At 41.6% G+C, this 14,876-nt stretch overlaps 1 protein-coding gene across 1 annotated transcript in view; it reads right to left on the minus strand.

Annotated features, from left to right (window-relative positions):
* Nucleotides 1–1,150: 1,150 nt before the first annotated feature.
* PAH (phenylalanine hydroxylase) overlaps nt 1,151–14,876 on the minus strand; it is a 75,822-nt gene continuing 62,096 nt past the window's right edge. Inside the window, exons 10-13 of the mRNA XM_015068802.3 lie at nt 13,763–13,858; nt 12,848–12,981; nt 8,317–8,432; nt 1,151–6,304 (exon numbers count right to left, since the gene is read on the minus strand). Coding sequence (XP_014924288.1) covers nt 6,261–6,304; nt 8,317–8,432; nt 12,848–12,981; nt 13,763–13,858 — 390 coding nt within the window. The 3' untranslated portion in view covers nt 1,151–6,260. The remainder of the gene's footprint in view (nt 6,305–8,316; nt 8,433–12,847; nt 12,982–13,762; nt 13,859–14,876) is intronic.

Raw genomic sequence — 14,876 nt, forward strand, 5'->3', positions numbered from 1 at the left:
GAGCTGATTCTGAACTAGGACTGAAAGATGGAAGTTGCCCCCTTTTTAGTTCAGAGAGTTCCAGGTGAGGGAAGGAGAAAGAAGGTTGAAGGATGAGGTGGTGTATAGGTGGAGATATAGATCTGCTAAATCAACTCTGTGCAGTGGGGCCACAGAGGAGCTGCTGGGTCGCCCTCACAGTAAACGTTTCAATGTTCCTGTTCTCAGGCTGAGCAGGAAATAGTCAAACAAGTACTAGTTGAATTAATCAAAAAAATGGAATAAATTGCTATTTTAATCATTTTAATTGCTTCTCTTTCCCCAAACTATACAGCTGATGGCAGATTTCTGGTGGCATTTATTCTACCCTCTTGTAATGAATGGGAATGGAATAATACTCTTAGAGGAGCAAAATTCCTTCTTATCACATCCCCTTATTTGAAGAGCTAATTTGTCCTACCCCATGTTGCAAGAATCTTTATTTATACTTTGCCTTATACATTGGCGTTTTATAGGGCTAGCTTTGGAGCAAAGTACTCAGAGGGGGAAATGGCTTGACCACAGTTCCAACGACTTTAATTTTTAAAGTTGGTATTCACTTCCTGCCTCCGGAAAGACAAATACCTTCCCAAACCTCATTTCCTAAGGTGACCTTAAAATTAGGCAGCAAAGTGAAGCCATGTTTTCATATATTAGTTCCTCAGCAAAACAACATGTATGGAGAATGATCGGTTTTTAAATCAATCTTGTTTATGTTAACTATTTCATAAAATGAGCACACATGATATTTTCTGCTGAAAAATAGTGTCCTTAGCAGCAGAGCAAATGCTGGCTTTCTGGATATTATGATTTAAAACTTTACTGATAATGGTAGAGCTCAGGAAGAAGGGAAATGCCTAATGGTGTGTTAATGTCAGAAATGAAGATGTGAAGTGGAGTTCTATTGCCTTTAGCTTCAAACAGGACATTTCCATTTCAATCTCCAAAGTTGTCTTTTTCATGATACAATTTTAACTTCAAATTGATGCAAATTTCCTTTTTATTGCTCACAACATTAATTTATGTGTACATCTAGATTTGGGCTGTGTTGAAAGGTTTAAATTCTGCTTTGGTCAAACTCTTTTCTCAAGTGGAAGACAGACTCTTTATGTAGGACACTCCAACAACTGTCTTCTTTCTTTCTTTCTTTCTTTCTTTCTTTCTTTCTTTCTTTCTTTCTTTTGAAAGAGGGGCCATCTGAGATCATGTTGCTGGGCCAAGACAACCAAAAAACAAGTAATAACCAATTCTTATGGGAGCTCATTTGTGCTTTGTAACAGAATAATAAACATTTAAAATTGCTAGATGCAGCTGAAAGTAATTGAGAGGCTTCTATACACACAATAGGCTGCTTGATCTTTGTGACAATCTTGTGAGGTAGGCATGCATCTTCCCCATATTACAGAGGAGGAAACTGAGGCTCAGGGAGAGGTTCAGCTTGATGGAAAACCTGGCATTTGAATCAGGATCTCCAGAGCAGTGTTACTGAGACATGTTACTCCTTCCATTTCAAACAGTATCATGTGGGAGTGCATAACAAAAAAAAAAAAAAGAAAGAAAGAAAGAAAGAAAAAAGAAAAGAAAGGAAATCACCTGGCTTTCCTCTGTATAAAGTGCAAAAAACTGGTCATTACCACCAAGGGAATAAATATCACACTTATCTATTCTGTCTTTCCGTTACTCAGCCAAAATGTATTCAAAGTCTGCAGTGAGCAGAGAAAATCATCAGAATCGTGTTTCCTGGTCTGGGTACTAACTTCTTCATGGCCTTACGCCATTCTGACTTTTGTTCTATAAAAGGATAGGCTTTGGGGTTTTACCACTCCCCTCTGTGCCCACAACACCTTGCTGGTCATGGGAACTGTCGACAATGCTGAGAAACTCTGCTCTGAAAGGCTCAAATGGTCTTATCCTCTCATTGCTCTCCAGCCTCAGCACACTGTCTTCCGAGGAGTCAAGTCATAAAACCATGATTGTTTAGTCCCAGACTGCCCTCCACTGTACAAAACTTTCTTTTTCCCAAGAGAGACTTGGCAGGGAGCCTCTTGTATCTCCGGCTTTCCCAAGGACATCCAGGGAATTGAAAGTTTTGGAAAGATTCTGTTTTCTCCTTCCTTACTCCCAAGTCTGACTTTTTGTTAGGTCAAGGAAACAGAGCTCTTTGGGCACCACAGCATCAGGGATGGTGGTGGAGAGGAGTATTAGGACCCTGGAGGAGCTTAAAACCCTTCATGGTCCAACAGTTACCCTTTGCAAGTAATGCTGTTGTTCCAGGCTGATTCTCTACTTCTGGGTGGTGCCAATCGCGGAAGGCCTTCTAAAGAATGGCTTCAAACTGCATTATTCTCAAACAGGGTCAGTAGATGTTTATGGGAAAGGCCAGCCTCTCTATCCTTGTTGCCAGAGCCCTCAACTCATTCCCAAATCATCTTATGTCCTCTTAGAGGTCAAAGGGATGGTGTGTGCATGTGTGCGTGCGTGTGTGTGTGTGTGTGTGTGACTGGATAAGTGACTTCTCAAAGAAACCCACACTTTTGAAGGGAGAGACATAAGGGAAAAACTCAACGACACAAACAAAGATACATTACTAACCCTCTTTTCTAAGTCCAAACACCACTCTCCCTTGACCACTCACAAGGAATAGTAGAAATCAGCCCTTTGCCACACAAACATCTCCACTTGCAAGGTTATTGCAAAAAAGGACAGGATGCAACTGACATTTCTTTGAGAACCTTTAGGAATAAAGACATCTCAGGGAAGACCAATTCTCTTTCTTTTTAATTAGATATTCCTTAATTCACTTCTGGGAAGAATAAATCATAAACATCAAAGTATGCACCAATTTTTATAATTTCAATAAGGGATACTGATACACTTACTTTCTTTTGGCATCACCTTTTTCCAAAGAATGGTCTGAGAAAAAAATAAAGGCTGCAGTTCAAGCTATAATCATTTATTTTTTTATCCATTTGGGCAAACTGGAAAATAAGCGGGTGCTACGCTTTCTGCAGCGACATCATCTACTAAGAGACGTAAGAAGTCTATCCATATCTCAGGGAGGTACATCTTCTTGTCTTTTTTTCCATTAATGTTCTATTATTTAGAGATTGCTGTCATAAAACAAACAAAATGCAAGAAACATACAAAAGAAGTACTGTTGAAGAGCAACCCTGAACAACTATGAATTATATTGTAAGAAGAGTTGTATATATACGCTGGAGGGTTAGATTCAGTCTTCTCAGCTATTGCTTATCTCTCTGAGCTTATTCTTTAAGCTTAATATATATGAGAAGGTAACCTGTATCTTGGAACTAGCAGAACTTAAGATTATAAATGAGAAAATTCACAGCACACAAACTGTTAGAGCCGTTACTAGCACATAACAAATCTACTACTGTTTATAGTTTTTGAAACTGCACAAGAAAGCTATTAGAGGGCAGGGATGTTGTGTGGGGGCAGGGAGGTGGGTACACACTCTACTGAAGAGAAGAAGCTTTGATCACTTTTTTTCTCTTCCCTTTGCGGAGTCCATATTTATAGCCTTTCCTATTTTGCCTCTTCTGTAATTTTTTGCAGTTGTTAGGTAAGCCGTTCGTTGCTCTCTGACCATTTCAGCCCCACCGTGGATAACTGAGACATTTCATTGATGCCATTTTGCTTCCTTTATTAATTAACAAACATTTATTAAGCACTTTCATATGTCAGTTATTATCAAAGCAGTATAAATACAAAGTACCTAGCCATAATCTAGTCTACAGGGCTAATACATATATTTTTAAAGTAAGGTCATAATTTAGATTAAGATGCAACATTTTCAACAGAATTTAAAAAGGAAAATTGCAGATTTAGTTGCTTCCCAAGTTTTTCTTGAAAAATAGCTTATGTGTGAGAGACAATCTTCGCTACACTCCCTGTGATTCAATTCACTCAGAATTTTTTTAAAGATTATTAAGCACCTACTATGTATTATATGCTAAGGCTTTTAAAGGTGAAGATAGGCAAGGTTCACATTTTTATGAAGTTGACATTTTAGTGGTAGATTATTTGATATAGTTAAACTATATAACTTAGGAACCTATAATTGAAATTTAGATTCATCCTGTTAGAAACTTATTGAACACTAATAATAAAAATTTGTAATGTTCTTACATTTATCTCTCTTTTTTGGATACAACAGGATAGCTATCAGTAAAGCATTACTATTGTTTTTTTTTTTTAAAAAAAAAGCTCATTTATTAATTATTAGGCAGATAATAATACTAACCCATGAAAACATGTTGAATCCATTGCTGTAGGTTGGGCTACATCCAGATAAAAAGAGCTAAGTGCTGAGTAACACATTACTAAACACTTAAAGATCATCTTTCAGTATGTAATTTCTTCCTGCAAAATTGCAACCTAAACCTAAGATTTAACTTCAAACGCACAAAACTACTTTCAGTAAGACTAAAAATCACTATAAAATAAAATACCCAGTCTAAAGTACTATAAAACATTTTAGTTCCCAAATCAAGAGATTCTCGGATTTACATTTAGTGTAAAGAAACATTTACAAAAAAAGTCCCTTTGCCGAGTATTTGGGGCCTAAAGAAACAGAAAAAAAGAACACTGTCACTTTTAGAATCAGCGTTTGTCAGTGGGTTCTACAGAGCCATGAGGAACTAAATACAGACATGAAAACCCAATTCCAAAGCAATGACATCTCAGACACAGACCAAATCGCTCTTCCCACCTGGTAGCATACTTGGGCTGGTATTATTACACAGTATTGGTGGATCAGGGACATCTGTTTAAAGACACATGGTAGCATTTGAATTGTATTTCCAGGCTGGAAGAAACCTTGATTCCTCCAGTTAAACTCCTTCATTGTTCAAGTAAAACCGAGATCCAAAGTGAATTATACAAAGTGACATAATTGATAAGTGGCAGAACTGGCCACCAGAAGTCAGGTTTTCTCAAATTTAACGTACCTGATAGATTTGGCTGGGCATAAAAAAAATCAGCTGGGGTACTTAAAAATGCAGGTCTCAGTGGCCCCATACCCAGAGATTCTAGTTTGATAGAGCTGGGATGTGCCCAGGATTTATCATTGATGATGATACAGCTGGCCTGAGAATCACATGTGAAGAAATATTATGCAAGTTCTCTAACACTGAACTATTTCCAAAATAAAGTGTTAAAGTGGTTGAGAATTTCAAAGCATAGCTTTAAAGACACTTATTTTCCCCACCATTTCCTGGATCTTCATGTGTTTGTGCAAAATGCACAAGCAATAAGAAGTCAAAATCTGTTGACTATCCAGACATAACATCGATTATCACAATGCACTCCTGTAATGGGTTGGAAATCTTTGACTGATCATTTTTTCATGTCACAAGATTATCCAGTTAATGTATTTCTAGGGGAATGGAGAGGAATATTTCAATCCAAGAATGAAGTTGAAACTGCAAAATTTTATAACCACTAGACTTTTTTTAAACATAACTAAAATTCTCATTTTTGTTGAGGATTTGCTAGTTAATAATGTATTCCCTTATTCTTTGAATGAATATTTACTGAATATCTACCAGCCAGGCCTTCAGTCAACATCTGTCGCATCACAAATGTCTGCAAACTATCTCCCAAAACAGACTTGACAATTAACTGGAAGATGAGATTCAAAGTTGTGGGAGTCAGGTGAGAACTTCTACTACTTTCCACAGTAGTATGTATGATTACAATAAAATATAAGATATTATGCTATGAACTTCAACCTTTATAAGTATTTTAATGGGCTCTTGAATTAAAGGAAATCTACATGGGTAAAACACAGCAATATTAGAATCATAGTTCACTGAAATAAAAAATTACTTGCGTAGGCTAAGATTTAGATTAAATCAACAAATTCAATTCTAATGACAGGCTTGTGTTTTACATCGAGTGACATATAGAAGCTTGAATAAATCAGGTCCCAAATTTTAATTAACTGATGAAATGTGACATACTATTGATTTTAACTGAATTGAGGGTATGGGATTACCATCTTTAAATCAAAGAGGATCCCAAAAGATTAGGCTTTTGGGTGTGTCTTAATACATTGTCATTTCAACTTATTTTGATTTATTTGTGCTCTATCTTGTTCCAAAAAAGGATTTAAGGCTCTCAATTCAAATTAAGGTTTGCTTTTCAGACTTTTTCAGATGAAATGAAAGTAGCTGGATTTCCATCAACAGATTCTCAGTTGACAGGTTTCGTCCATGGCTTCACTTTATTTTCTGAAGGGCACTACAAAGGATTCCAACTTCACCTACAAATGAAAAAAAAAAAGCCACTCATATCTTAAGAAAATACCCTTTGAATGTCTACAATGTGCAACATGTTAGAGGATGCGTGGGATGTATGGATATTCTGGGCACCACCCCAACCTTCAAGGAGCTTACAGAATAGTTATGGTGATAGTATTTGGGCAGTTATAGCATAGGGACTTACAAGTTTTAATGTAGTTAGCTTCACCTTTCCATAGAAAGAGTTAGTTTTCTTTTATAGGGATATCTATACATGCTTGCAAGGATCTAAGCCATGAAACCTAAAAATGTGGTTCACACAAACCTCCTGTGTCAACATCACCTAGGGCCTTATTACAAATACAAACTTCTCAGCCTTACCACAAATTTAGCAAATTTAGTTTGGGGTTATGACTCAGGACTGTTCATTTTTAACCAGCTCTCCAATGATTCTGATGTACTCATTCTGAGGCATGAGAATGCCTGGTTTGAGCAGATAACTCAGCCTAGATTGCTAGACCACTGGACTACGATGGAGTCCACTCCCATTCATGCCATGTTCTCACATGCCAAGAGGCCACAGGAGCATAGACACTTCAGAGAAGTGGAAGGAATCTTGGAGATGGACAAGCCTTGCTCTCCTAGATCCCGAGGAAACAAGTATAGAGAGGTGATGGAGTCTTACATAGTCACATTGCTCTAAGGACCCTTCAATTCCTAAATCTGTTATTCTGTGATTTAAAAAATTCTCTTAAAAACAAAGTTACTCTTGCCTTTTAAAGGTAAATAAGAGAGACAAAAAAAAGTTATGGGCTGACCCTCTGTCTTACATCCCAGCCTCTGGAGCAGTTGGCTGGCCTTTTTGGTGAACAGATCTATTCCAGCTAAGTATCCAAAATGGAGTCTATGGGGCAGGGGTGGGGAATCAACCTTGAACTTTTGCAAAATGTCTGGTCACAGGTGGCCATACCTAATGAAGAATGACTATAATGGCCAGGGACAGCTCTACTACTGGATGTGGCCTCAGGCAACATCAGTGGGGTATTAGAGGGATACTTCAAGCCTACCTGCATTTTTGGCCTTTGTTAGCGTTACATAAGGTAGGAACCTCCACCTGGTCTAGAATTCCTCTGTTTAGGCTGCTCACCCCTTCAGTAGTTTCATCCATCCATTTGACAACTCTTGAGCACCTAATATACTTTTTTAGGACTAGGGCTAACCCCTAGGGATTTGACAGTGAACCCAACCTGGCCCTCATGTCTTGTTGGGGAGTCAGACAAGTAAATAATTACAAAACAATATAGTGATACATGCTCTGAGAGAGGGATCTGTGTGGATGCCAAGACATAGGAAGGACACCCGGACGAGTCTTCCTACAAGCAGAGATGTCTATGAAAGACTTAAAAGATGAGCTAGAGTTGGGGACTTCTAAATGAGAGCGGGAATGAGAATATTTTAAACATAAAGAACTGCATGAGCAAAGGCCAGAAGCCAGGAGGAAGTGTGGAAACTAAAAGTTGGCCAATGTCGCTGGAGGGGAGCCTGAAGCACTGGAGAGGGAGTCCAGTGAAGAACAATGTAACACTGTGACATTTTTATGAGCAACTGTTATAATATCGTCATTGTCCTGGAAGGGTAGAAGGCCCACAGATGAGCTAGTAGATGGCTATTAAAATAGTGAGAATCTGTCTTGTAGGGGTTGAAAGCCCAGGCATAGAAATATGCATTGGACACTTAGAGGAAACAGAGTGGAGAGGCAAAGGAGGAAGAGGAACACGGCAGTGACAAGCCAGGATGTTATGATGGGAGGAGGTAGGGTGGAATCTAGGAAAGTCAAAAAAGAAAAGACACTCAAGGCAACTGTGGCCTTTTTGCCAAGTTTTCCTCATTCAACAAACAAATAGCTTACTTGGAGATACGTTTCTCCCTAATTCAATATTTAATAAATTTCTTATTGTTCCTATGGTGAAAGTAAGAAAATCCAACTCTCTATTTCTAGTAAACGGAGTAGCCTCTTGAGGTGTAAGTTACTTACTGTTGATGGAGTCAGCCAAAATCTTAAGTTGCTGGGTATTGTCCAAGACCTCAATCCTTTGGGTGTATGGATCATAACGAACTGAGAAGGGCCGTGGGATTGTAGCAGCAAAATTCCTGAAACCGAATCCACAGAGCTCAGTGAAGGGCACCATTTGGGGACAAATCATTCTAAAAGATTTCTCAGTGGCATTTCACTTCAATCTTACTAGAACCGGGGCTTTAGAAAGCAGACTGAGAAGGGAAATGGAGTTTTAGTGGGATCCTGTTGGGCAGCCTTTGTGTGCTGTGTATGTGCTGAGGTGTATATACAAACACACATAGGCACATATTTATTTAGTTACCTACCTCCAAAAAGACAGAGGTAGCTTATGGTAAAAGCACAGAATACATTGAGGCCAAAATTCTTGCCATTAAATAAAATCAAAAGGGTAAATAAATCTAGCCAAAGAATGCTATAGAATGAAATAAGCTCCGAGATGCTTGACAAACAATGCAGAAAGGGAAGCACCTCTCTCAAGAGTGGAAGAAAACACCATGCTATTAATGAAATTTAACATGGATTGAGTGCCTCCCATGTACCAAGAACTATATGAAATCTCAATTGTTGTATACGCTTTACAACTATCATTCCTAATTTAGTCTTCATGAAAACCTTAGGAGGAAGGTACTATTACTATCCCTATTTTACCGATGAGAAAGCTGAGGCTTGGGAAGTTTCAATGAATATCAAGGTCACACTGGCAATAAATCGTGCAGCTGAGAAGGGACCCAGGTAGTCTGACTTTGGCCTGTGCCCTTCACTGCTTTGCCTTCTTGATGCATTACTCCTGGATCTGGGAAAGTACCAGGAGGGCCTTATGAAGAACTTCAAGCGATGTAATGAACAAGATACTCCAAAAATGGCCTATAGATTGCAACGGCATCACAAATGATACTTCTAAGTTGGCTGCTGGTAAGAGTCAAAGCTGCCATCCCAACAAGACAAACTCTAAGGGAAACTAGTGGGTTTTCCAAGTTCGGCAAGAGCGGTAGATTATAGTGGCTGGAAACCCAAGTTCCAGAGCCAGGCCGCCTGGACTCAAATCCTGCCTCTGCTAGTGACAGCCCTTGTGGGCTGCACCTTGGTGTCCTCATTCCTCTATAAAACTGGAACAAGAGCAGTGCTACCTCAGAGGGTCGTAGCCAATGCTGTTATAAAATAGAGTAAGTGCTACATGTGCGATAGCTGTTCTCTTTCATCAGCGACCGGGGACTCAAGAGGAACAAGTGGTTAAGTATGTCTCTCCACCTCTATTTCTCTGAAGAGAGCTTTCTCAGCCCTGCTGGTGACATGATGCATAGAGCGCATATCTGTGATGTGGCCTGCTCTGCACCTCGTCCCTCTTACATAGTTTACCTCATCTTTGCTCTGGGCAATCTGCCTCCACACCACTAGAAATGCTTCAGTGAGGCAGTCAGTCTTGGGGCCATCCCGCCTCTAGCCAGAGAACAGTGCCTGATACATAGTGAGTGAGAGAAAGAGAGACAGACAGACAGACAGACAGAGAGAATGGGCACGTGACCACACTCGGCATTGTTTCTTTCTGCCTAGAGCTTGACTCTTGACACTGAAAATGGTCAAAGTTGCTTTCTCTTAGCTGGGATGCTCTGTGGACATCCCTTCCTTCTCTGAACCCTGTTCTTCAGCATTCCCTTTGACCCCGAGTCACCTCTCAACAGAATGGAGTTTTTGTGGGTGTCTTCTCTGGGCAGAGGGCACTGACAAAATGGGTGGGATTTCAAAGGCCTGAGAAACCCAGGTTCTGGCAAGCTCTTCCTGATGGTCTGGAGCAGATCACTTCCTGGGTTAGAAAGTCACCACCAGGAGGGACCCATTTAAATGTGACCCTGGTTTGACAGAATGGTTATGAGTACTGGTTCTGAGCCCCACACCTGAATCCAAACCCTGGGTCAGTCCTTTACTAGCTGTGTGACCCTGGGTGAGTTACTAACCACCTCTGTGCTTCTAACCCCCACCCTCAAACTTTGTAGTTTTATTTGAAGCTTGAATAAATTAATACATGAAAAGCACTTAGAACAGGGTTTGGTACATAATAGATATTAGACATCTAACCTGCTTATTATTATTATTATCATTATTATTACCCAAGTGGGGTAATGCACTAATCCACTGAAATCCATAACTCCCAAAAGGTCCCAAAAATGGCAGAGTATAGCCTTTAGGGGCTAAGGGAAGGCTAGACTCCCAGGGAGGGGTGGAGATTTAAGAAATAACTAGAAAGGAGTAACTGAAAAAACCTGAAGGCCCTGGAGAGATAGGAGGAAGGGAGTCATCTTAGGCCAAACCATGCGGACCCGGGAGCCAACGTTTTACCATCTGTCATCTAAGTTCAACGCAGTGGAAGCTGCACACTCAGCTTCATAGGGTCCCAGAAACTTCTGTATCTACGTCTATCACCCCTCACTCATCAGATATAAAACAAGAGGTGGTAACAAACACTGAGTATCAGGATAGCCATGTCCAGGGAGGCCTCTGCCCAGCCTGTCTCCTGCTGGGAGGAGAGACACTCAAGCAGATTATAGACAGGGCGGTCAGCTCAGAAGGCTGAGCCTGAGTCTTGCTACCTTTCCATCACCGTCAGCCTCTTGCTGAATTGCCTCTGAGACAGATGCATTTGCCTATTACTTATTGCATGTTCACTATGTATCAGGCACTGTTCTAGAGCCAGGGGAAAGATCAGGAAAACAGAAAGGACAAAAATTCCTATGGAAATGGAGCTTAAATCATTTGGTGTATTAAACATTAGCAAGTGGTAAGCAGAAAAACAAACTGCAGAAAGGGGTAAGGATGTGAGGTGGGGCTGGGTAGGGATTTAAAAAAAAATTTTTTTAATGTTTATTTATTTTTGAGAGAGAGAGAGAGAGAGAGAGCACAAGCAGGGGAGGGGCAGAGAGAGAAGGAGACACAGAATCTGAAGCAGGTTCCAGGCTCTGAGATGTCAGCACAGAGCCCGAAGTGGGGCTCCAACCCACGAACCATGAGACCATGACCTGAGCCAGAGTCAGTTGGTTAACCAAATAAGCCACCCTGGTGCCCCCAGAGGCTTTCTTTAAAAAAAATTTTTTTAATGTTTTTATTTATTTTTGAGACAGAGAGAGACAGAGCATGAGCAGAGGAGGGGCAGAGAGAGAGGGAGACACAGAATCTGAAGCAGGCTCCAGGCTCTGAGATGTCAGCACAGAGCCCAAGACGCAGACCTTGAACCCACGGACAGTGAGATCATGACCTGAGCTAAAGTTGGATGCTTAACTGACTGAACCACCCAGCCCCTCCCCCACCCAGAGGCTTTCTTAATAAGTCACTTGGTCCAAGAATTGCCCATAAAGGTCTTAGGTAAGAGCCACATAGGGGTCTCCCTCCTGAAGGAAATCTGATGTCACATAAACCAAGGCTTCTAGCCATGCCAATGTGTACCAAAAAAGACTTTTGATTTTGCAAATATGGCAAAGGAATCTGCTTGGGAAGCAGACATACCTGTCCCTCTCTCCTTTCCCATTTCTATGAAGGAAGGACAGTGAAAAGAAAACAACAGAGTCCAGTTTAAAAAAAATTTTTTTTTAACTTTATTCATTTTGAGAGAGACAGAGAGAGAGAGAGCAGGGGAGGGGCAGAAAGAGAGGGAGACACAGAATCTGAAGCAGGCTCCAGACTCCGAGCTGTCAGCACAGAGCCCAACGCAGGGCTTGAACTCACAAACCGTGAGATCAAGACCTGAGTTCAAATCAGAGGTTTAACCATCTGAGCTACCCAGGTGCCCCTGTGTGGGAATTTTAAATAAGTTTGTTATGGAGTGCCTGGGTGGCTCAATCAGTTGAATGTCTGACTCTTGATTTTGGCTCAGATCCCACAACTCTGGGATCAAGCCTGCTTAAGATTTTCTCTCTCTCTCTCTCTCTCTCTCTCTCTCTCTCTCTCTCTGTCTCTCTCTGCAGCTCTCCTCCACTTGCACACCTTCTCTCTCAAGCAAACAAACAAGGAAACAAAGTAAATTGGTTAGAGAAAGACACACAGAGAAGGTTAAAAGATCAAAAGGTCAAAGGTCAAAAAGGTCAAAAAGACTTGAAGGAGTTGAGCAAGTGAATGATGCAGGTGTTGGGAGAATAAAGTGAACAAGGGATTCCCCCAGGTTAGAAGATTTCTGGAATGATTTGTTGGGGGCCTTCTGTGGCTACTATGTACACAGAAGAGTTCAGTACCTGGACTTGGTGGCTACATTCAAGCAAGGATCCAGTGGCAGAGTTTCTGCAGGGGTCAGCATATCCAGACAATTAGCTGTGAAATGGGGTCCCACTAAGGAACCTCTCCAAAATGGAGAGTGAAAGGGACAAAGGTGGGGAGACTCCGTCTGCTGCACACTGTTGTTGTAAGCATTGGAATCCACTCTTCTGGCCAACCACCCGCAGATCAGCGGCACCAGACAAATCAGGAGGCCCCAAGAGCCGCTGACCCACCTTAGTCACCACCTCACCTCACTTTCTCCTTGGCATCATTAAAACTCTCAGCCACGTAATAGAGGGGCTGGAACTCCGTGACAGTGTACTCCTGGACGGCTGTCTTCTCCAGCTCCAGGGGGAGGAGCTTCGGCTCGCCCGACAAGCAGTACTGCAGGCCCCGAGTGGAAAATGTTCACAGTTAAATCAGGGTCAGGCTGTCTGTATACCTTCTGTCATCTCGCCCTGATTCCTTCCACACCCCAGCCCAAATGCAGTGAACTGAGTTATTTTGCATATAGAAGATCCTACCCTTCAAAGCCCATCTAAAATCTGTAGTCAAGGTAGAAAGGAGGAATTCACACTAGCCATTTTCATGTGAGATGATCAATAGAGGATATGAGAGCCAACCACATTTTTTGGCATGTATTTCCATACATCTGTGTGCACAATTCAGCCTTGGGATCGGGAGGCCCCTCTGTCCTGGAGACCCGTGTACTTGCAGTTCAAGTTTACATCTAATACCCTAAGTCATGAACAAATCATAGCTGCTAAGGTACCAATCACTTGAGGATACAAGAGGAGTGCCTTGATCATATGCCCTGAAGATACCACAGGACAACTGCAGAGAAGTGCTTGACAGCCACCCAGGTCAATACATAGCTGGAGAGCCTGAAATACTATGGACCACTTCTCATCAGAGCTCCAGCCTGTCTGGTATCAGACACAGTGTAGCTACTATAAAGGTACATGCTGCCTTCTCTACTATATGCATTTATTTATTCCAAAATGTTTATTGGATGACTTCTGTGTGGATGGCAGTGTACAAGATGGATAAAGATCCTGGACCTCCTGGGGTTTACATACCAAAGTAAACACAGGTGTTAAGGTACCAATCACTTGAGGATTAACCCCTGGGTTGAATCTCAAAATGGATATAAGTGGAGTCTTACCTGTAACTCACCAAAGGATGACAGGAGCCCAGCACCATATGCCTTTATGGAGTCTCCTTGTTTGCAGAGGCCAAACTCCACAGTAAACCAATAAATCTGGAATGGAAAGTCAAGTTGACAGCACACCCCAAGGAGGGGAAAAGCAGCAAATGCCCCAGGGCTAAAGACAGGACTTCCCAGGTGGGAGTTTGTGCAGGTCTCTTCTCTGAATCACCATGACCTGGGGGGTCACTTCTCTGTGTCCTATGTCCCACCCTATCCAGTCACTGGCTGAATCAAGAGTTGGCTGAATGCAAGATGTGTTGGGAAGCAGTGAGGGAGTACTGAGGAAGCCCAAAGAAGATACCCCCAACAGTAAGTCTATTGGACAGGAACTCCTCAACCCCTTTCGCTTTCTTCTCTGTGGCATGACTACAGTGAGATGTTCCCTTTAGTTGGTCAGACTTGCCAACAATCCCATCAGCCATGGGAGGTAGGAGATCAGTAGTGATAAAATCATTGAGGGGGTATCCCATCATTGTGCTAAAACTTGGGGGGTCGGTTTCTGATGTACTGCCAACCACTGCACCTAACCTCTCCAAATAGCCAAGCCCGACATGTCCTAGATGCCTGGCCTGGGAAAGATGGTCCTGGAATTCTGGTATAACCCTACTGACCAGGGCCAAGAGGAACCCAGGTCCCAGTTAGCTGCTGGAGACAGTCATGGTCTTAGAGAATTAAGGATGGGTTACTAGTTAAGTCGGTTTATTACCCTAGAGAATAAACTACTAAACTGATATAGCTTAGTGATAAATTTGCATTCATTCGTGTTCTAATATCCTTACAAAGCTTTCTTTTTCATCTTCCAGGCTGAGAAAATTATAAGAAATGTGACTCAGAGGCTGGGGAGGGATGCACTCAAGTTGGAAAGAAGTCTGTAGGAAGAAAACCCCCTGCTGTACAGAGTCATGGATTCCATGCTTCAATGGATGAGTGTTATCACATTCACTGGGGAGGGAGAAGTGGTTGACAAGAAGAGGAAAGCTCACCCCCACTTCCACCTCCTATCTAATAAAGGAAAGATCCTCACGCTGGCTCCAGTGCAAAGGTAGAGAGTAAATATTTCCTCTTCAAA

Source organism: Acinonyx jubatus, chromosome B4, assembly GCF_027475565.1.
Source record: "Acinonyx jubatus isolate Ajub_Pintada_27869175 chromosome B4, VMU_Ajub_asm_v1.0, whole genome shotgun sequence".
Lineage (NCBI taxonomy): Eukaryota > Metazoa > Chordata > Mammalia > Carnivora > Felidae > Acinonyx > Acinonyx jubatus.